The sequence below is a fragment of the Aplidium turbinatum genome, chromosome 1 (assembly GCF_918807975.1).
Source record: "Aplidium turbinatum chromosome 1, kaAplTurb1.1, whole genome shotgun sequence".
Classification (NCBI taxonomy): domain Eukaryota; kingdom Metazoa; phylum Chordata; class Ascidiacea; order Aplousobranchia; family Polyclinidae; genus Aplidium; species Aplidium turbinatum.
This window is the reverse complement of record NC_137472.1, coordinates 58,677,371-58,700,965: the sequence shown is the minus strand read 5'-3', so window position 1 is coordinate 58,700,965 and position 23,595 is coordinate 58,677,371. Positions and strand designations below refer to the sequence as shown.

The 23,595-nt window shown below is 37.8% G+C and overlaps 2 protein-coding genes across 3 annotated transcripts; one reads left to right on the top strand and one right to left on the bottom strand.

The window, feature by feature from the left end:
* Positions 1-206: 206 nt before the first annotated feature.
* On the top strand, positions 207-7,344 carry LOC145784038 (RNA 2',3'-cyclic phosphatase ANGEL2-like). Its single transcript, XM_082595796.1, has 9 exons — positions 207-880; positions 2,107-2,143; positions 2,575-2,695; positions 3,288-3,398; positions 4,507-4,697; positions 4,879-5,009; positions 5,281-5,454; positions 5,727-5,840; positions 6,399-7,344. Exons 1-9 carry the CDS (start codon positions 253-255, stop codon positions 6,824-6,826), a joined length of 1,935 nt encoding a protein of 644 aa, XP_082451922.1. The 5' UTR covers positions 207-252; the 3' UTR covers positions 6,827-7,344.
* A 374-nt stretch (positions 7,345-7,718) lies between these two features.
* On the bottom strand, positions 7,719-23,193 carry LOC145784046 (protein unc-93 homolog A-like). 2 transcript variants are annotated; one of them, XR_014290975.1, is made up of 11 exons: positions 22,988-23,193; positions 21,130-21,317; positions 20,660-20,840; positions 19,711-19,853; positions 15,536-15,770; positions 14,820-14,958; positions 13,116-13,289; positions 11,206-11,299; positions 9,456-9,634; positions 8,917-9,055; positions 8,613-8,645 (listed from the first exon to the last, which is right to left on the bottom strand). XR_014290975.1 is itself a non-coding variant. In XM_082595804.1 (10 exons), the coding sequence occupies exons 1-10, from the start codon at positions 23,044-23,046 to the stop codon at positions 8,526-8,528; spliced, it is 1,512 nt and encodes a 503-aa protein (XP_082451930.1). In that variant the 5' UTR covers positions 23,047-23,193; the 3' UTR covers positions 7,719-8,525. The 2 variants fall into 2 exon arrangements, 1 of the variants encoding a protein (XP_082451930.1); XM_082595804.1 differs by lacking the exon at positions 8,917-9,055 and having other exon boundaries at positions 7,719-8,645.
* Positions 23,194-23,595: the final 402 nt, after the last annotated feature.

The following is a 23,595-nucleotide window of genomic DNA, read 5'->3' as shown; positions in this document are numbered from 1 at the left end:
AGTTTCAGTACGGTAGCCTAAATGATGCTGTACCGGTATATCTAAAGAATCTGCACAAGGCCTCTTAGTGTGCTATCGCATTTGTGTGCAAGTTTTTGTGTGTGTTTTTCATGTCTGTTGTATGTAACGTTTTTGTGCACCAAACTAAACTTTCTGACTTCCAACTTATAACTTTTTCACGGTTTTTATTTCTGATTTACAGGCCTTGTCATTTTTTTAATATCATTGTACGAAGTGTTGTAAGATAAATGAATGCTTGCCGGTCATCATGGCCTGTTAAGAATGGCATCATGCAATCCGAAAAACATATTTTCATCTCAAATTGTGAAGCTTGCTAAAAAGCAAATGGAAAATTCAACTAATGAAACAAGCGAAAGGAGTGCTAGTGCTTATTCACGGCCTTCTAATTGGAATAGTTATAGCACATTGACACGTCCTGAAAATGCGCAAGATCATACTCAGAAGCGTTCCATTAACACATCTGCTCAGTCTCATTCATGTCATCATCGAGATAGACCAAATATGTACAAACATCGTCGGTCTCACTGGTATGGTGGTAGTTTTTCAAGCTCATTTGATAATAGAAAAACATTCGCCTCTCATTACTCCAACAGTTTTTCAAGTGCAGCTTCAAGTGGATCCAGCTATGCAAAGCAAACCCATGATGGTAATGCTTCAGAAAATGAAAAACATGATACTTGGAGAAGGGGTCCATGGATTCCTTTTGCAACAAGAGATGTAAAAAAAATAAAAACTGATCACATACGTGCTGATTCTGATAAATCTGTGGATCAAAAAAAGAGTTCAAGCAGTCAAAATTTTAGTACTGTATCTTTATCTGACTCATTTACTGACCAGTTTCTTAACAGAGTTGAAAAAGGTATTTATAGACCATTGTGATCTTTATATGCTGCCATGATAGTTTGAGTAGTAGTTAATAAATACTGTGTAGTTGTTGCGTATATTTTGTGTGATTTTGAGCTACATTTGTAGTATTGTTAAGTTACCATATACTGATCTAGTATCCATATATATATCTGGTCTAGATTTTGGCACTTGTGCTGGAAATCCAAAAAGCGTCTGGCAACACTAGTAGTAGGAAAATTTTGTCATTTTTTTAGCTTAATATAATATAAAAAAAATTTCAGTGATTTGACATTCAGTGGTCAGACTTTGGCAATTGAGATTGTCAAAACTATCATTTCAAAGAGATGTAAAGTAAATGTGGTTTAGAGTTCAAAATTAGAATTACATTCACTTCCAGTCAGGCCACCAGTTTGCATGTTAACAAGGCCTGTGTAATGTGTATATGGATTGCTATTGTTTTATATATAGCTTTCCTTAAATTTTGTCATCGTATGAGACACATTAATTCTCCATTTTAAGCCAACTACGCATTGTTTTTAAGTTAACTTGGCCAAATCTGGTGTAGCAGTCCAGGAGTTAATAGAGATATAGAGCCATAAAAAGCTAGGCCCTCAGTCTTCAAAGGCTAAAATTTACTATGATGCTTGATTGTTAATCAATTATTAAAAAAATGCATTGTGCTGCTGACAATTGTGTGTTAAATTTTTCTTCGCGATTTTACTTTTTCCAACTTCACCAACATTTACAAACCAAATAAGGGTTAGGATTTTGGGTTACAGTTTTCACCAGAAGTATCTGTGATCTGGCAATAGAAGGGTTGCCCAACGCTTGGGTACGCATGTTTTCTTCTCTGCACAATGACACATACTGTACTGGAGTTTGTGCTACTCATTTAGTTCTTTTTTTCATGTATTGTATATATATACTGGCAAAACAAATAATTGCATAGGTAGTCGATTTGCCAAGCTTTTTTATGCTATTATCCAAATCATCATCATAATCTATCGTCGGTTTGTTCCCCACCAGTGGGGGTGGCCGATTGTTTCCGCGCAGCAATTGTCTTAATCCTTTAATTGTTTGGGATTAAGGAATCTTATGTAATGAAGTGCTTGTGTGTTTAACTGGCATGCGATTAGCTGATTCACTCATATTATTATATGTATATATATATATTATATATATACATTTTGAAAATAAGTTTTTTGCAGATATCATTTATGTTTTGTTTTTCTATTTCAGATGTTTTGAGTGATACCAATCAATGCGACAAAACAAAGTAAGAGGAGTTGGGAGATGATTTTTAGGGATGCATGCTAATACTTAAATATTTTATTATTCTGGATCAATTATGTTAAATCATGAAACAGGACATTAAAAAAAACTTTGAAGTTTTTTTCATGGCAAGAAATTCTCAATTTTGCAACTGAATACATATTCTATATAATACATATTTAATGGTTGATTGTTGCAATAGAGCAGCAATTCAGTTCTTTACTGTCTTTTTTGGTTAATCCCGAGTAGATTTTATTGTTTGCCAACTCTTTCTCGGCAAAACATTTCTCAGTCAATGCTCAAAGGTTATGTTTCTTGACAGATATTGTTCAATTTGACATTCACTTGTCATGCGCAGTGACAGTTTTTAACCAAGGGTAAGTTCTTCAAAAACATTGCCATTCAATGATTGTTCTGATGTACAGTTCTTTGCAGATGCGTCCATTCAGAGGCTTTGGTTAGGAAATGGAAAAATTGTATCACTGATCCATCTTTGAATCAAAACTCTGAATATGTTGGTGTATATTCTGTGATGTCTTACAACATATTATCTCAGGTATTCGTTGGGGACAAAACGTAAACGATTGTTAATGCAACCAAGCTTTTCTGCCTAAATCACTTATCAATGTGGAGTGGGATACACAACTTTATGCCACAGTCCGAATGACGCAAGGACCTCTTCATGCATGGCGAGGGCCAGACCAAATCATATCATCAACCACTCCTTAACTAAATGAAGCAAAAGGTCTACGTGTCTTGGATTATGAGAGCAAAGCTTGGCTGCTATGAAATAAACTGTTGACATTGTGCAAACACAATTCGTTACAATTACAATTTACATTGTTAAAAACTTATAATTCCTGTTGTAAGTTGGATTTATTCGATGGATTTATTCAATGTACGATACTTGAAAGTTTTTTGTTTTTGGTGTTACATTGTTGCATGACCTTCGTTTTTGCTCAAATTATAATGCTGTAAGCAGTGTACTGCAGTTAAGCTGAGAGTCTGCGGCAAGGTTATGACGTCATAAAGTCTTATGAACACTGTGGATGCAACAGAGCAACACCTTCGCTTCAAACTCATTTAATTCTAGATACAACACACTTCTAGATACACTTTAACACCTTTAAACTTGGATTTCATTTTAGAGTTTGTTGGAATTAAACAAAGGCTTATATAAGCATTGCGATCCAGACGTACTGCCTTGGAACTATCGCTGGAATAATATACGAAAAGAACTTGCCTTACATAAACCTGATGTAAGTCTTACAAGTATATATAACCTTATTTCTCCGTGATACTTAGTATAATTGAATAACGATTACGATTCGTAAATATGTCTTTAGTTTAAAATGGACATTTTTTTGAAAATTGTGTCCACGAAAATATCACACCAGCATCATCATCATAATCCATCGTCGGTTTGTTCCCTACTAGTGGGGGTGGCCGATTGTTTCCGCGCAGCAATTGTTTTAATACCTTTTCTCCATTTCACTCTGTCCCTTGCATCTTCCTCCTTCAGTCCGACTTTTTTAAATTCATCCTTCACTTGTTGTTTCCACGTTCTTCTTGGACGACCGCGTTTCCTCTTCCCATCCACCTTTAGATCTAGTGCCTTTCTAAGAAAACTTCCTTCCTCCCTCCTTATCACATGTCCATACCATCCATATAAGGTAAACATCAAATTATTATTTGATTTCAAAGCTTTCTATTGCTTGTAATTCAGTCTAAAAGTACTGCAATTGCTAATCCAAGCGGTAGGTTTTATACGGAATGGCCCTTTCGGAGAATCCGGTTCGGAGAAATTCCAATTTGGAGATAGCCTTTTTCGGAGAAAATTGATTCGGTAATTTCTTAAATCCAGAATTTGTAGGGATTATTTGAGTAGGTAGTATTTGTGTCTATCTTCCATTGCTACCCATGCAAACGATAAAGTTATTGTTTCAGTGAGGTAGATATAAATTAGCTGATATCTTGCAGGTATAGAATATAGTGATATCTAGCAACTTTAGTTGAGACATTTTTGCTTCATTTGATTAACTAAGTTATTATAAGGTAATCCCATTGAATAAACAGACGCCGCTATAAGATTTTACAAATCTCCGAAAAAGGCTGTTTTCGAATTGGGATTTCTCTGAATAGTAGCAGACCGCTTTTTATAGGCCCATCATTTATGTTCTTATTCATGCTACTCTCAATCACAGATCTATGACAGAAATAATTTGCTGGCCTTGAATATTGTGTGAAGTCTGTTGCAAGATTCTGTTAGATGTCTATTAAATACAATCTGTTTATGTCTATTAAATTCATCGAAAAATACTTAAAACAATCTGAGAGTTTTAGGTTTGCCTTCATCTGGTTTTGCAGATTATGTGCCTACAAGAAATTGAAGAAGAACATTACCATCAGAATATTCAACCGTGGCTCACAGCTAGCGGCTACATGACCGCTTACAAAAGAAGAACTGGAAACCAGGCTTCAAAACCCGACGGAGTCATGACTGCATGGTTGGCAAGAAAATTTGATGTAGTTCTCACAAAGCCTGTGGAATATTTCAGGTACTTTTTTGTTGGTTTGTTCCGCTAGTTTAAAGAATCCAAGCTAAACTGGCATCTGTATTCTAATACGTAGTTCCTCCTTAACGCACGCCAAATGGTTCCAAGATGGATAATTTAACAAACAATCGTGCCGCTAAAAGCGAAACTCAGTCTACCACATAATTGTTGTTTTTTATTTCAGGGAGCGTACCTCGCTAACCGCTTGGCACAATGTCGGTTTAATCAACGTCATCAAACTGATAACCAGTGGAGATAAGCAGCCATCATTAATATGCGTCGGCAACACGCATCTAGTCTACAACCCCAAGCGAGGTGGGTTTCTTTAGCACAGGTGGTTGTAACGGGGAGGAGGGTAAATTTAATCTACAAAAAAGGTGAATTTTATAAAAAGTGATTTATATAGCCAAGCTACCGATAGTGACATGAGTCACCAATTATAGAAAAATTTCAACTGTTTCCTTAAAGAAACTTCCTTTTCCAGTAGGCTACCAACACCGGTTGCTGTCTTTTGCAGTGGGCTGCCGATGAGGTTTTGGTTCTAGAGCAGAATAAATTGAAAATGTTTTTGTTACTTTGACCTCAGGTGACGTCAAGCTCACACAAGTTTCCACTTTATTCGCTGAAATCAAAGAAATCCTCGACCAGTTTACCGAGGCCACTGGTTCTCGACCGCCTCTTTTATTGTGCGGGGATTTCAACAGCACACCTGCCTCTCCTCTGTACGACTTCGTCACCACTGGAACTATCGACTACCATGGTAATTGTGTCCACTTGGGATTGTTTGACTTTTAATAAACTCCTTCTCATATTTTGCATGTGGAATGGAACACTACTGTATAATTATATGCAAACGTTGCTTTATTGTTGCTCTTTGTATTATAACTGGCAGAGACGTGTTTTTAACCGACTCCGAACACTTCAAATCCTGACTTCAAGTCAGACTACACAGTGAAGAATAAACCAAACGTGGTGTTTAGAACGTGTAACGCAAGTTACGTTTTTGACGTACATTACGCATACTTTGGTCAGGCATGAGCGAACGATCTGTGTCTGGGCAACGCTCTAAACCTGGTGGCGCTTCCATTCCCCCAGACGTGCTGCCCAGCTGTTTGAACATCAATGAAAATTGCTCGTTTGTTGACGGTGAGTTGGTAGGAGAGGTTAGAAATTTATTTTAATAAACTTACAAGGCAAGCAATATTGTGACACTGCATGGTTTTTCTTGTAACGGATATTTACATTTTAGCCTATGCCGAATTTAACATAATTAAACGAATAAACTATGTAGTATTTAGCACTTCATACTGTGCCAAAGCAATAATAGAGTTTAAAAGACGCCAGATAACTCACACTAAAAGTTGTGACGTCATAAAGGACGCTCTAAGTCTAAACAAAAGCCTGTCGGCCACGAGAGCATGTTATTCTTGTATTGGCTTGCACCATTCTAATCGTTTAAGCTTCCTATTGCTGGCGTTATTCGGTTCTGCTTCCGTAAAAATCGAATCGATTTTCAAGATAAAATATTTCGCTTTAATTTGTTTTATTTCTAACCATCCAGTAACCACATCGGAAGTCCAGAAAAAAGTAGAAGCTACAAAATTTTGGTTCAATTTAACTCTAGAAACTTGTAGTTTAAAGATTTAGTTACAGTGTTACAACTTTTGATACATTGCTCATCTAACTACTCGTAAACCTTGGCAGGCAACATCGTTTGTGAGCCAAAGAACCTACACACACTTCGCCATGACCTAGGCCATCTCGCATCTACAAGCGAGCATCGCAATCTTGAAGCCACCACCATGCAAGATCGGGGCATTACTGTGGATTACATCTTTTATTCGACCGGCAAATCCAGACGAGACAACAAAAAATCACCGAACCCGAAGCGCCCCAGCTCAAGCGACGACAACCTTGCTTCAACAAACCATCACAAGAGGACACATCATCACAAGGATAGTTGTACTGAGGTTTCTGCAGAAGAAAAACCGAGATGCTTAGAGTTAGTCCAAAAGTCTCGTTATTCATCGTGTACAGGGAGAGATATCTACCAAGTGCACGGCTTGCCCAACAAGGCACACTCTTCAGATCATCTGCCTGTTTTAGCTGAATTTTATGTCAATATTAAATAACATATGCGGTTCACAATTAGTCGAATTCTTAATTATTTATACAATTTTTTTATTTCGTGTTATGTTGTCTGCAGGAATTTTATTTACTACCGGTAGTACTCAATTCCATTAACTGGTTTAGGAAGCGTATTAGAAAGCTCACAATTTGTTTCTATGTCCAGATTCTGACTAATTTATAACTGACATGCAATAGAAGAACTATATGTCGTAGGCGGTAGTGTGGCACCTTCTTTCCACTGCTACTCTGTTCAACGTAGATGTTATGTGCACTAACTGATCATCAACGTGGGTTGCATCAAAGTGCAAACACTGCAAGCCACATTGATTGCATGTAGACTTGTAGGGTCAACATAACCCTATCCAATGTGTCTTTAAAGAATTAGTTTTTGTGCAAGCCGGTAACTAATGTCTAGCACACCATTGGTTACCGGCAGTGTCGACCCCTTAGTGTTGATATTCTTTTGCCATGGAAATTTATCACTGTTTGAGCGATAATAAATTTTTCCCATAAAACATAATGTCAAAGCTTATTGCTGACTTTTTCGTTATTCAGTTTATTACGACTGCTGCCTTTGAGATTTGGACTTTACTTTTATAAGAGAAAGTATCTTTCTGTCGTCAATATCACATCACTCAATGTTGCATAGACGTAACTGGTTCCTATTCAGTAGTAACGAGGTACACAACAAGTTTGATTTGATTTTGAACTTTTATCCTTGGGTTCGTTGTGGTTTCGTAAACTTCTAGTAGCTCTTGACGCATGGCCGGTTACCGAGATTGGCAAAGTGAAGTTTCCGATTGTTAAAGTGTTATTAGGAAATTATTCCATCCACTAGGTGCAGCTGAATGAAGAGCAGTCCTAAAATACGTTGCTCAAGTGCAGCCCCCCCCTAAAGCCGAACCAGCGCAGTTGGGCGCTTAACCACTAAGTTAACGGGAGGACGTCTAGGATGGGTCTATCTACAGTATTAAAATATGATTGAAAAATGTAGAAAATTGTATTTAATTGATTGCATAATAAAAAAAAAAAAACATATTTTATTCGATAACATACAGTGGTGACATTGTTTAGAAGACTTGCTTTGGTAATAACATACAAAGCGCAATATCAACGGCGGCATTGAGACTCATCAGGCCACCAGCGCAATATCAACGGCGGCATTGAGACTCATCAGGCCACCAGCGCAATATCAACGGTGGCATTGAGACTCATCAGGCCACCAGCGCAATATCAACGGCGGCATTGAGACTCATCAGGCCACCAGCGCAATATCAACGGCGGCATTGAGACTCATCAGGCCACCAGCGCATTATCAACGGTGGCATTGAGACTCATCAGGCCACCAGCGCAATATCAACGATGGCATTGAGACTCATCAGGCCGCCAGCGCAACATCAACGATGGCAGTGAGACTCATCAGGCCACCAGAAATTCCTTTCGAATGCTTGTGTCAGAATTTTAACAAATTTTATCTGTAACCTGCGATATCTTTTGCTACAACAATTGCTTATCAGACTTTAAGAATCGGAAGCTGTGAATAAAGAAAATGAGCCACGCAAACGTTCATCTCAACTTGTAGGCTATAAGACGATTGAACATTTCTTTTGCAAATAAAGCGTTCAAAACTTTTACTTTTTCGTATGGAGCGATATCATTAGATTTGTAATATGGCATAGAGGTGGCCTTCGTTCAGTTGATCTACAATCTTGAAAGTTTTATGGGTTCCTCGACCTCGCTTTCCATGTTGCTAGATGTCAGTTCTGTTGACTCCAGCTTGTGAGGATCATCCGTTGCTTCGCTCTTTTTTATTTCGAAAAACTGCAACAAACATGGAGAGCATAAGCTGATTGCTCTCAAGTATGGAAAGCCGAATTCTCGTGCAGTAGTTTGCATTTTGCTTTTCACAATTGACTTTTTACATACTTTTTTTTTCTCTTGTAAACAGAAAAGTAATGGGCAGCAAAAATACGATTAAACCACATGTATCGGCGCTACATTGGTAAAAAGTGTATTGCCGTTTTTAAAACCGCTTCTACCAAATAGGTATCGCTTCTAGCCTATAGTAGGCTATAACCGAGCTACTACTCACCTCTGGTATTTGAACAGTATCAAATGCTTTTGGTACACGTCTAGTTTAGAATACAGTGACGTAATAGATTAGTGTAGGCTACTTAGAGCAGAGGTTCGTGGACAAGCAGAATTTCCACAGCCAGTCATCAAAGTGTAGCCTACAGATTAACAGTGCAATTAAATACAAGTGCGTAGGTAGGCCTATAAATGCGTAGACCTCATATTATCTGTTCAAGATAATTTATTCTTTTGAAAGTCGGCAACAAATTTCACGCAAATCGATTTTGTCTTTTGGCCTGATAGTTGACAATTTCTGGCTAAGAAGACAGCAGCTCCCCGAATTATCTTTATGTATAGCCTAGGCTTAGATAAAACCTTGCCAGAAACGAATTTCAATTAATTAAAGCCAGTAGTTTTTTTGTAATCGATCAAAGTTTTAGGTATGGACGGAACCCATATACCCGTTAGTCCGAATAAGGTTGAACGATAAATGAAATTTCTGAGATCAGTCTCACAAAAGAGTCTTTCTCGGAACATTTATCGTTTTGATCCACTCACCTCAATAACATAATAAAATGTCATTCCGACTAATAACACTCCCAGAAGAACATAAAGTTTAGTGCTGACGCACAAGAAACTCTGATACGCAAATGCAATCAGAAATCCTATTGCTTCCCACAGCATGTAGTTGGCAAATGCAGCTTCTTGGTTTGCGACAAATAGAACTCCATAGAAAGCTGAAAAGTAACGGTAGCATAAACGTTTGTTGGCGTAGCCTATAGCCCACCGCATGAGGTAGCAAACTCAACAACTACTTTTACGATTAGGCGATTATCATAAAAAGATGCATCGCGGCGTCTCAATGGCTTGGTCTTTGTTAATCCATAAGCTGTCTGCTTTTTAGTCTATTGACCTAAACATCGGTTTGAAGAATCTATTGGGGTATTTCAAAGATGCTGAAAATAGCACTAAATTATTGTTTAGAACGGAGGGAGTAGATGTAGCATAACAATAAACCCCACGTGGCTACGTTTCTATAGACTACGACTGCACTCAAACTGACTGTCATGCAAAGTAGGCCTACTGAAAGAAACGCAAAGCTTAGTTGTAATGTGATAGATTTCTCTTATTTATGTTTCCTGCTATGGAAGGTGTTGCTTCTATCAGTCGAAAGACATTGTGTTTGTTCTTTCTACAGTAGATTGTATTTTCACTATGTATTTTAATACATCAAATGTTTTTTTTTATAAAATTGAGATAATATTTTAGATAAATTACCGAAAACGACGATTGTGAAAAACTGTTTTTCTTTAAACAATGGAGAATTTTTGTTAGGCTAGTAGCGCAATCAAAAATAAGCTGAACAATGTATTTTTTTTTTATTTAGGGGAGATCCCGCAGACAGCCACTCTAAGTGGTCTAGATCAATCAAGCTATAAGTGGCTGTCTGGGATGTTTCACCAACGGGCCATTTTTCATATGTTTGTTTTTTCTCTCCATACAAGGTTAATGCGTCCTCCTTTTCTGGCACAACAGTAGGTCACATACCCTGGTATATTTAGCCAAAAAGTTTTTTTAATTTTCCGACTACTTACAGCCAAAAATTAACTATTAAATTATATTGTAAAAAGTGGCCGGTTGGTCAAACCCCTATACAACCAACGGGCCATTGCTATTTGACCAATGGGTCACTTCTATATGGCAAAAAGCTGTTGCACTGGACCTTATTTTGGACTAATTAATAAGTGAACAATACACAAACAACACAATAACATAAGCAATAAGCTAGTACACTAGAAAAATGTTACATTTTAATATGAAATTCAAGTATTTTTGGTGTTGTTTCACTGCTTTTCAATTCTAAATTTTTCTAAATTTTCACGAAACTTTAAAGCACCAGAGATGAGTTTAAGAATATGCACTTAAGCCTTGGTGGAGAGCAACAAGCATTTCATAAGAACTTTGGTATAAGTGCTTTTGTTTAATTTCACAGCCTTGGTCGACTGCTGTAAATAGCAAGGCTACAAGTCAACAGCATTATCATTTTCAAGTTCTTAAATCGCGTTTATGGCTGCACAGAACAAGAGGTGGACCATGTCGCTTGGTTCTACTGTTTCGTCATAGAAAGGAGAATTTATGTTCTTCAAACAATGTTATTTTTGTGAGAAATTACATTCGGGCATTGTTGGTTGAACAGTGCAGTCTCAGCATCAAAGTTGGCAATAGGTTATTAAATATTAGCCCACTGGTCCTTTAACGTTCATTACTGCATATTATTAGCATTATAACTTAAATTATTGTCTATTACCAAGAATTTGTGTTTGCCATATGGCGTCTGCTACTCCCCAGAAGGAAGGAAATAAAAAGAACAGAACTGAATCAGTGGGGTAAGGTGTCCACACCTGTAAAACAAATTCAAATATCTATAACTTAGCTAGGTCTACATATTTTCGATTGTTCGCTTGTGTTTAGACCCAGTGAAAGCTTGGAAATACAATCTGAAATGTTAGATTTGCTGCTGTTTGTCGGTTTGAATGCAATGCTGGCACAAAAATTTATTTGATTATAACTAAATCATATTTATCTTATATATTTATATTAGATTGCGCATTGAGCACTCTGGTAATAGACATCTTGCTGTTGCATTGCGCATAGCTTACCGCTCCGGCAGTTTGAACACTCTGGTAAGGTAAGTGAAAGTATCCAAATGTGGTTCCTTGCGTAATGAGCTTGGTAGTCGAGAGCAGGTGTGGCCAACTTTTTTTGACCCAAGGTCTACTTTTCAAGTAACGAACCTCTTAAGGTCAAACTACCAGTAACATGAAACCAATTGTCAAAAGTTACCAGTCGTGTGGAGTACGAGATATATGTGCTCAATATAATTTTTATGATGTGATTATGAAACAGATTTCCACAATTTTTTTAATGAGCGTGAAAAGGTTAAGTTTTAGTTCGTTTTCTTTAGAGTATGTTAATGTTTGAGAGTGCTGAACTGCTGTGATCCCCACATGGCAGTAGGGTTAACAGAAAAGCAATTTTTGCTGGCGAAAATACAAAGTTATCGTTACAAATGTGTCACCTGCAAAAACAATTAATTTACAAGCCTTATCACCACTCACTTCTTTCAGTGCAAAGCACACTATAGGCAAACAGATGTTAATTACAAGTCAGTGAAAGGGGAAATGTTTGCCTACACCCTTCGCGGCCGATTTTTAAACAGCCCTCGGTGTACCGGTAGACCTCTGTCGACTGGTTGGGTATTCCTGGTCTAGATTTTTCACCAAAAGCACGCTCTAGTTTCAAGCGTCGTTGCTAGGAATTGTTTATTTGGCCTACTAGATGCCATGGAAAGCTATCTTTCTATTGAAACTTAAAGGGCGGGGAAACCCAAATTCACTTTTTGCGAGTTTTTTGTTTCAGCGTGATGTCATTGTGTACAACATGCGTTTTAGCAAAAAAAAAAATCCAAATTTTGTTGCCCTCGTCTCGCTAAGGCCGCTTTTGTTTGATTTTTGCATTACTTCAAAATACTGCATCATATATTGTTTCAGTTGCATCATCTTTATGCATCATCTTATATCTGATGCAGTATTTTGAAGTAATGCAAAAATCGTCATAAATCAAGTCTGGTCTTAAACTTTCGGCCACAACTATATGTACCTTGTGACGTCACACCGAACAGAATCACAGCTTGATGCACAATGAGACCTCGCAAACGGGTATCAAACAAAAGCGGCCTTAGCGAGACGAGGGCAACAAAATTTGGATTTTTTTATTGCTAAAACGCATGTTGTACACAATGACATCACGCTGAAACAAAAAACTCGCAAAGTTAATTTGGGTTTCCCCGCCCTTTAACTGCGCACCTTAAGACTTGAAACATTGTCGCTTGATCTTACCGATTGTCGTAGGTTTGGGTGTTTGTTTTGATCAAACTGTTTTATTTTTGGCGATGAGCTAAAGTCTATTGGATAGAGAGGGGCACCAAAAAGAGATAGAAAAACTCCTTGAAAGGCTGCTCAATAAATAACTGGTAACCAATTTTAGTCTACTGTACTTTTGTTTATATAATTAATTAGTAAGCTATAAGTATAATTGCTATTTATAATATCAGAATGAATTTATCCTTATTGTCCTGGTATAAATTTGTCCATTTTTGTCCTGATAGCTCAATGGTTAGATGTAGTGAACTTCTTTTGTGTCACTGTAAATACTTACCAAAAACGTAGCAATCAAAGCGAGATTAGCGACAAAGCCCAATGAAAATAATGGTATCCTGCCGGTGTATTTTGCAATCCTCCCAAACATAAAAGAACCCAAAGCATTGCAACCTCCAAAACAAATCAATACAAATCCAACCCAATTTACAGCCAAAGGGCACGATACAAATGACTGAAAAACATAAAGTCAACTGTTAATACAGCGTGTCTGTCTAAGTGGTAGCATGGCCGCCTCTGTAGTCGGCCATGGTGGTGGGTTGAGTAACCTACCACTTTCGGTAATAAAGAAGCAATTCTGTTTCCAAAGGGTTGTAGGCAGGGCTGCTGGGAGAAAAATTTGGGTCCAGTACTAATAGACTACAATCATTTTCTTTCTTTTATCAAGTCCCTGAATAAAGGTTTTGGGACTCTAAAATTATTTAAGGCCCTGATCCAAAAGTACCCTCTGTCACCCTTGTCAACGCAACTGGCTGTAGGTTTATTTTTTACTGCAAGCGTTCTAAGTGTTTTCAGAACGTAGGTGTAGAATTAACGGAAAACTAGCAAAAAGGACCAATTTTTGTAGTTGTGGCTGTGTCAAGTGACGTTCATTGTGAATGTGCCGCACTGGAATAACTATTGATTTGTATGAATACATGACCGTTGAGAGGATAATTGTGGCCTGGTGCTGGTATCGATAAGATTCTCGGGCCCCAAATCAAGGCACTTCTAAGAAAAGCGCTCTACACCCAAATAATATGCGATGATTTCTTCATGTTCCCGGGCCCCTTGGAAATGTTACAGGCCTCTTAAATCATTTAGGGCCCTAGTTCAAAATCAACCCCTGGGCTCCCCCGGATTTAGGGGGGCAGAAGGTGCAGGTGCCCCGGGCCCCCCGACTTTTGAAGGGCCCCCCTACGTGGAAAAAATTTGATTTTGTGTTGTTTTTGTTTTCTTTCTTTTAGCCTTTGAAGTTTCTGCAAAATGCTGTGCAGTGCAGTGCTGGATTAATGCTGCTGTAGAGGTAGAGGTGGTTTTTCGCGGCGTAGGCGCGAAAAAAATTTTTGCACCGGGGTCCCCCGATCTAAAAGTGCCCCGGGCTCCCCATCAGCTAAATCCGGCCCTGATTCCCTGTCAACTCTAGTGCATGAATACTTTCAATACTCCCGTTTAAAGGCTAGCAAGGAATCATGAGCAATTGTTCGCTTGGCAATCTGCACCGCCGACCTCACTTGAAGTGGGAATAAAGCCAGAAGCAGATAAAGTTTGTTTGACAAACCCCAGAAAAGTTAGTTTAATTTATTACATCAGCAGTTTTCAATGCAATGAGACCAAAAGTCAAATTCGGTCTTAGGCTATTGTGAACAACTGAAGCTGGTGCTGTTGTTGGTATATCGCACTGTTATTATTTGCTATGGTTGGACGTAATACCTGACATAAAAGCAGCATAACCCTAAACACAGGCTACTGTCATGCAAAACTGACAGTTTAAACAGCTTCACTGTGATAGTAGGCTACTGCTTCGACCAAAACCTGTTTATGATTTTCCAATTGCAGTAGGCCACTTTGAAAATAAGTTAAGCGACGATTAAATTGTATTTGCCCAATTATTGTTAAGCAATAAAACCTATCACATTAAAACACGTATTTTACTTTTTTATTTATCAGCAAAACTAAAAGAAACTTTTAGTCAGGTAGCCTACCTCCTATACTTAATACTTACTCGTGTGTAGTCACCGGTAAAAAACGCTTGTTCGAATCCGCTGTACATGGTAATGCAAATCAAAAGACCTTGCCTGTAATCTTTAAGATGTCTAAACGTCGCAACCAATAAGTCAAACGGGCCTCTTGTCTCTTCAGATCTACAGTGTAAAAATCCAATTAATTTGTCATACCTTATTCTACTCTAGGCCTACTGCAGTTGCTGTTTCAACTTTACATATGTCTATTTGTGTGGTGGCAAATTCTAAACTTTTTAAAAAATTTAAAAGCGGTTATTTCGTGGTTATGATTTTTAATTTGTGATTTTTATTTGTTTTATTATTCAAACTTTCAATCTTCTTCAGGGATTTTCAAATGCTTTGTAAACGTTAATAAATATCGATTAAAGTGGACACTCCGTAGATAATTATACCATTATAACTAATCAGCTATAAACATTGTGTTCCTTACACCTTGTGAGCTACAACAGATTTCAACAAATTTTGGTTCAAAGGCCGTTAGTTCAAAGGTCGTTAGTTCAAAGGTCGTTAGTTCAAAGGCCGTTAGTTCAAAGGTCGTTAGTTCAAAGGTCGTTAGTTCAAAGGCCGTTAGTTCAAAGGTCGTTAGTTCAAAGGTCGTTAGTTCAAAGGTCGTTGAACGTATAAACAAAGCCTACCGTGCGTATGTGGTGGTACTAAATATGCTATCATGATACTTATTTTAACCGCAAAATTTCACCTGACAGTTATGGGGTCAACAAAAACCCCCACTACGGTTGCACCCAGTAACCCAACTCCTGTGTAGATGCCCATCAGCATGTAGAGTAAACTTGTTTGCACACCTTCGCTTTGTATCTGCGTCACTGGACATTCTGTTGTGTTGTACCCGATTCTAGCTGCATTGAAATCCTCCTGACAATCATGTGACCCACAATATGATTCGATGTAAGAAGAGTTGTAACAATCTGGAAGAACTGTCGAAATAAAAACGTAAAGAATTTGAAGTATAAAAAGAACGTTTTCGAATCTTATTTGTATTTTAAAAACAGGAATTGAAATAACGATAAATAGGTTTTTAAGTTGAGATTATTTTAAGTTTATTTATACGTTAAGATTATTTTAAATTTGTTGATTTTGTTCCTTGGATGATTGTCTGAAAATGCAAACCATTTGTTGTTCTCAAACCTCTTTGCCTTTCAGGTGGTAGCCTACTATACAATAGACCTTTTCCGAGCTAATATCAGTCAGGCGTGACCGGGTAAACACAGTCCTCTGAGATGGCGCAGACAAAACAGATTTTGCTTGAAACTTGTTGCATTTTTGCGCGTATTGTATGTTGTAACGACATCGCAACGTTTTCTAAGTAATTTTTATCTGGACAAACATGTGTTTTAATGTCTATGAAACCTTTAATCTTGCATTCGTTTGTAACAGGCCCAGAGTAAGTTATGATCATGTGTAAAATTGAGTGCAGTACCGGTAGGCTACAAAGTCAGAAATTCAGATTATGTTGAGGATCAGTTCAGATTATGTTGATTAACTACCGAACCGGTAGCCTGCAAGCCTAAATTGTGTATTTTCCTTTGTAAACAGAAAAGTAAGATACACTGCCAACTTTCCCGATTTGCCTACAGTGTCACGATTTCAAATGCAACATCAAACTCTTTCTGATAAAGCGCTAGCAATATCATGCACTATCGAAGTATCTCTTCTGAAGAATGCACAGATACTACAAAAAGAAACAGTTGAACAACGTGACAGTGATCAGCTCCGGAGCTCTCTTTTATCATAAATTAGCTCCAGCTCCTGAGCTTATTGATACCACTGCTCCGGCTCCAGGCACCGAAAAGTGCTTTTATTAAAATAATGACGACATCCAATTTAATTTCTAAAGCTTAAAATTGCCTGCAGTCAACTGTTACTAAAAAATGGCACAACTTTATGAAATTTGAGGTACTTTCATCAAAATGTTATGCGGAACTAGGCTACGTTTCACAACGTATTCGTTAATTCGACGTCTGATTACGCAAATAATTTCTTAAATTTTGTGAAGGATTGCTGTTAAATTATGTGATTTTAGCCAATAGTAGTAGCATCTTAGGAAATACATCGGAGCCGGAACTATTTTTCAAACAACTGGCTCCAGCTCCTGCTCCAGTTCCACTTGAATTTCAAGTAAAGCTCCAGCTCCGTTGAAAATGCACGGCTCCGGGGCTCCGGCTCCAAAGCCCTGCTTACAAGTATTTGGCTGTGGCCTAATAGTAAATCCTGGCTGTTCACACTTGGAAGCTTCTCCAGATGGGAAAGTGATAGATTTTTTGCGCAGGAAAGCCAACTTTAAATTTTGGAAATAAAGTGCCCATACAAATATAGATACCATAGCGTCAGAGCAGCAACGTCTCACTCTGACTTTTGCTTAGAACTGAACCAGGCAAACAACTTGCCACAATAATTATTGAAAATCTCTCATCACTATTATTTCCAAATTCAAGGACAAATGGCTATATCCGGATGACTTGGTGTGATTTTATTGTGTGCACGTCCAAGTCACTGTTTGTACAGAGAATTCCATGTGATGATGATTTTTGGAATTGTATGTTACTTAAACTAAACAATTTTTACTTCGGCCATGCTTTAAACTATTTATGTAGCCTACTACAGAGGGAACTCAATAAATCATTTCGCTCTTTGAAATCTGCACATTTTTACATCTAAAGCAACTTTATTCAGTGCAGACAAACAGACGGTTCATATTCAGCTGAGGTGATCACAGGTCACTGCATGAACATGATGAAATTAACAAAACATGTTTACAAGCAATATCAAATCTTTTTCTGACGAAAGTATTGGCCTTTGAAAATTGCAAAGCATGCAACAAACAGCCCAAATTTGATTAACTATTCCAAGCATGTTAACTGGTATCTTTCTGTCAAAAAAAATGAAACGAACTGACAAAAGGTTTCATAAACATTAAAACACATGTTTGTCCAGATAAAAATTACTTAGAAAACGTTGCGATGTCGTTACAACTTACAATACGCGCAAAAATTCAACAAGTTTCAAGCAAAATCTGTTCTGACTGCGTCGTCTCAGAGGACTGTGTTTACCCGGTCACGCCTGACTGATATCAGCTCGGAAAAGGTCTATTGTATAGTAGGCTACCAATCTGCGTGACAAAAAAAATTAAGCCTTTCCTAAACAAACAAGCACTTCTCTCCATTTACCATTGTCTAGTTGAGAGTCAGATATTATATTGTATCTCAACATGATGTCATGAAAACAAAACTTTATTGCAAAAGCTGCAACGTACACGCAATAACTTTCTTCGTATTGTATTTGACATTGACCGCAGAGAAAGCATAAAAGGTGTAATGGAACTCAATAATTTAAAATCAATTAACCAAATGAAAAATACAGAGATTGCAACTTTCATGTTTAAATATTCAAAAAAAGCTACTTCCCACAACATTCAACGATATAATTATGTGTAAACAATCAAGTAGCCTAACAACAAGAAGTAATTCTCCTTATATTCCGATATATTGCAGAATTAACGCTTGCAAACAATCAATACGGTACATGGGGCCAACAGTTTGGAACAAGCTTCCCCCTACTATAAGAAATGAATGCAAAACTGTAAAAGGCTTTAAATCAAAAATGAACAAGCTAAATCTTCCTTGAAATAATCCTATCTAAGTATAACATACACCACACTCATTAATATTTTTTTGCCCAGAAATGATAGGCCAATGTGTGTAGATTTATTAGCAAAATAGTAAGGTTGTAAGTACTCCTACTGGCCTTCTGGTTCTAGCGTTTTTTTTTTTTGTCCACAGAAGTTCTACAGAGTCTGCAGAAGTTTTTCCATCCTCTTCGACCAATCGCCATCTTTCGGTGAAGCGGTGGCCATGTGCTCCAACCAGTTGTTTTATATCAATATCTTGGACTGGATCGTCATACTATTTTCTGATTGTTTATCTATTTTTCTATCATGCCGAATCGGATTTTTTTTCACTTTTGTTGTGGTTTAACGTGTAAAACATACGGTAACCCAAATTTATCATACTACTGTGACATGCCACTACTACATCCCAGCTGGCGATGCCTGTCGTTTTTGCATTAATTCAACGTTTGCATTAATGCAACGTTGGATCAGTGTGGAGGTGACGAGTTTAGCTGACTGGGGTCTAAAATTGTCGCTTTATCAACGCAACTTTTATCAAAGCACGATATCTTCAAGATATAACTTCCCTGGGTATAAATTGAATTTCCGCAAGATGATGATGTTGTTTTTGCTAGTTTGTTTTATTTGTTTTTGCCATTGTTTTCATGTCGTCAAGTTATAGCCTATCTATTTTGTGAGTCGTGCAAGGCCTATGGTGCGTTGCGCTTGAAATGGCTTTGCCCGTGGTAGGATTTCTTTGTGGGGTTTTCTTTGCCTGCCTTGCTCTTCTTTGCTATGAGCTAAACGCATCAAGACGTGTTCCCCTTACGACCATCAGCACTCTTGATAACGCACCATGGCCGATCTTCATAGCAACTGTCCATACAAATCTTAAATATATCAGCTAAAGCTATGTGGGCTAACAAAGCTATAGCCTAAATATATGTTGTTTATTTGTTTGTTGTTTTTGTAACAGTTTCTTTTTTTTATTTTCCCTTTATATCTTAAATTTTTCTGAAGGTGTTGCGACCGTGCCAAATTTCTTTCAACTCAATAACTTACTTCGGTCTCAAGCACGTTTTAACGTTCGCGTTTTGTCGCTTCTACCCTTTTCTCGACCTTTGCGATGTTGACGTGTATTGTTTTGATATGATGGTCAGAAATAAAAACAACTGAACTGAACTGTATTTTCACTACTTAGGTTACTATTCTTCTATAATTGGAATCATAAAATGCCAAACTAAACAAACCTAAATTAGCAGCATCTCCACTTGAGAGGACAAATGATGATATTAGTTGACCAATAATGTTGTTAAACTGGACGAAGAAAAGAAATATACCAAAAAACCTTGGCACCACTGCCGCTTTTGTTTCGTTGGTTAGATGTGCATACCTAGTTAATATAAACATCAAAGTTTAGTTTTAAATTTACACGAACTGTAGTTGAAAAAATAAGTTGCATGGTAAAGTAAATATTTCAAATTACAGGTGTTGCTAACGGTTGGTTGGTTTTTGAATCTTTATCCTCAGACTGACAAAGCCTTGATAGGTTATTCCTGGTAGTTTCGCATACTTGTAGAGGCTCTTGACACTGGGCCGGTTACCGAGATTGGCAGAGTGTAATTTTCCGATTGTTAAAGTTTTGTTATATCGGGGAATTATTACATTCACTATAGGTGCCGCTGAATGGAGAGCAGTTCTGAAATGAAATTTCTCAAGCGTACACCCCGAGAGTCGTACCAGCGCCGCGTGCTCTTGAGCCGGGCGTCAAAGCACATTTTCATTTAAGACTTTCTCATGCAAGACCTCCAGAGGGCCGATTTCTCATCTTCATACACACTACACAGTACACAGTATGCTACGGAGAAGTGCAATTTATTCTTTTTGTGTAGTCTATCATTTATCTATCTAATCGTCAGCTGCAACTTAACGTTGGCTATATAGCACTATAGCAGTATAGCAGTGATGAGAGCCCTGATGCGGTGTTTGAAGGAGCATTGGTTCAACACGGGTGAAGAGCATGCGGTTGTGTCTTTGACACTAAAAGGCGGACACAAAAATATCTAATAGAAAATTAAACCTGGTAATTAATCGATTTTTACCCAGACCAATTTGTCTGTTAGGCAATGTTTACAGTTCTCGTAAACATTGAAGTCGAAAAAAGTATCTCTAGTCATTCAGAATTCCATTATAGCTTACCTGTGAGCGGACGTAGTTACATAAGTTGATGCTGCAGACCAAAATGGGGCAGCAAAAAATCCCACAATCAGCGAACTGGGCACCAATGTCCACCAGGTGGGATAGAAGTTAGCAAGTGGGTACGACACGTATCCAACAATTGAAGCACAGATGGTCCATTTGCACCCAAGCCATTTGACAACTGTCAACATACTTGTTGTAGGTAACATTGAAGCCGTTAAACCAAAAATGTCTTGATGAATATATAATGTAACTCTATTGCTAGCTGAAAAATTGTTATAGTGTCTATTTTTTAATTATTTGGGTTGGAAACTTTGTCACAACCTGACAGCACTAAGTTTAAGTTGTTGTTTTTACAATGCAACAAAGAGTGTCAGTAGGCCTACAAAAGTTTAACTTTACACATTTTCCTTCATTCCAATGTTTGTAGCTAACAACACTGGTGATGGTATTTTAGATGGCCTGCTTACCAAACGTAGAAGCAAACATTGCTGACAATATCAAAGCTGCGTAAATAATCGCCAGTGAACCTGTACCGAGCCCCTCTTCATAGTTGAGGCTTGACTGAAGACTGGAAGTTGAGTTAAATGCGACGTAGTTAAAGAAAAAGGAAATTCCAAGAAGCAACAAGTTTTTAATGATTTTCCGTTTTTCCATTCTGCAAAAGTAACCAAATAATTTTCTTAAAAGTTTGATTTGAAATGTTAACCAGGCTTACATGAATTCTTCTTAGTATACAATTGAATAAACAAATAGTTTGCATACAGCTATGCTGGTGTGATTGGATTCAGAGATGTAGCGACGAGGGCGCTTAGGGGGCAATCGCCCCTCAAAACTTTATCTTGTCTCCTAAAAAATGTTTTATTTTTACTACAACGTTTTAATACCATTATAACTTATGTCGAATGACGTTTACCCTCCAGTAATTGCGTTTGCCCTCTTAAAATATTGTCTAGCTACGTCACTGATTGGACTCTCGGATTAATTAAGATTGAACTCTCGGATTATTTAATTAACAATACTCGTTTCTACTCAGGATGCAACAATTTGTGCGGGTGCAAAAAGTGGTTGAGAGAACGCATCTGCCAACTTAGGCTGCTCTTGTTAGTGTCGTTGGTTTAGTAAGACAGTATCCGCCTCTTGATGCTTGATATTAAGTAGCCTATAGTAGGCCTACCACATTTATAGCTGTAGGCTAGTGTGTATTGATTTGCGATGCAGAGCAAATGGTATTGTTTATATGTTTGTCTTTTTGAATTTTGAAGAAGTATGTCTTCAGTGCAGTGGCGTAGCCAGGAATTGTGAAAGGGGGGGGGGGGGAGGGGGTTGTGACGGCCGGCAGGCGAAACCTGACGGCGTGTTTGCCCAAGACGACACCCATCAGCGGAGGGTATGGAGGCCTCCCCCAGAAAAATTTTGAAAAATTACTTTGAATTTGGTGCATTCTGAGAGCATTTTCAACAAAACTGTGGGTATGAATATTCCTGTAAAATGGTGGTGTTCGGTGGCATAGCAAAAGGATAAGATCATGTTTTCTTTGGCATTTTTCGGAAATAAAGCTAAGTCTTTATGTTTTCTTGTTGCTAATTCCTGGCTGAGATATTAGAATGTTTGGTAGGCCTATTGGCAAAACTCGCTCTTTTAATGCAGTTTCGTTTAAAATTAGGCAAACTTTGTTTTAGAGACATAAAGAGACCGAAAGCATCATTCTCAATATCGTGACGTCACACGCGTGTCAAGGGGGGGGGGGGTTCAAAACAAGGTTTTGAAACCACTGCACTGAAGACATACTTCTTCAAAATTCAAAAAGACAAAGTTCAAAAATTCAAAAAGACACCCCCCCCCCCTTGGCTACGCCACTGATCAGTGGTCAAATCGACATAGATCTATAATGCTATGCAGGCACATAATTTTGAAATGCTTTATATGCAAACTTTAAACACAAGAATAGATCTCACTTATATATTGGTACTTTTGACTGGCGCAATGTAGTCTCATACCTATGCAGTTTGCACGTCAATGGATGGAATAATTCTTCGGCAATAGCCTAACATTTCTGTAATCAAAAACTTCACTTTGTCAGTCTAGGTGACCAATGGTTCAAAGCCTCTACAAGTATGCGAAACTGCCAGGATTAATCTCTCAAAGAAGCTTTTCCAGTCCGAGGATAAAGATTCAATCAATCAATCAATCAAGAAAGATTTAGTCACGTGACTTCATCAAATAGCAATAAATCAACCTTTGCACAACGAAGCACAAACAACTATAGGCCTACAGCTGAAACTTGTTAATCAAAATTTAACACTCTCTACAGTCTAGACTACTCACTTTATTGTATTTGAGTCTGTCATTGCGTTCTTAAAATCCTCCGATTCGTTCTTTTCCATCGCCGTACGTTTGTTTATATAACTTGATGTCTTGTGATTTCTTTTTGTCTTATTGTGCACCACACAGAAATCCACACATTTCTTTGAGCTATGAAAACTATTAGCGAAGTCTACACAATGTCTTCAATAAAAATAACAACCTAAATCTGAAATTCGTGCAACTTGACCAAGCAAAACCAAGAATTTGAATCTGAAAATAGAAAAAAAAATGGCCTATAATATTCATTAACTACGGTATCCTTCAAAACTTTCAGTGAATGACATATGAACATCGACTCCGGTTCGTTGGGCCAGATTCGAATTGGAGTTTCAAGTTTTGTGACGAATATAAATCCCGAGACCAACATGACGACATGAAGATCTTTGAGCAAAATATTCGGTTGCGTGGAAATAGTTTTGCTTGCCCAGCGGAATACAGCTACCGATGACGACTTATATATATACGAGAGACCAGGATAGTCTACACTCTACAACGGTTTGAAAACAATACAAGTTTCCATGTGGACTTTACTTGTTTGACGGTAACTATTTAGTCAACCTCAGCACTTA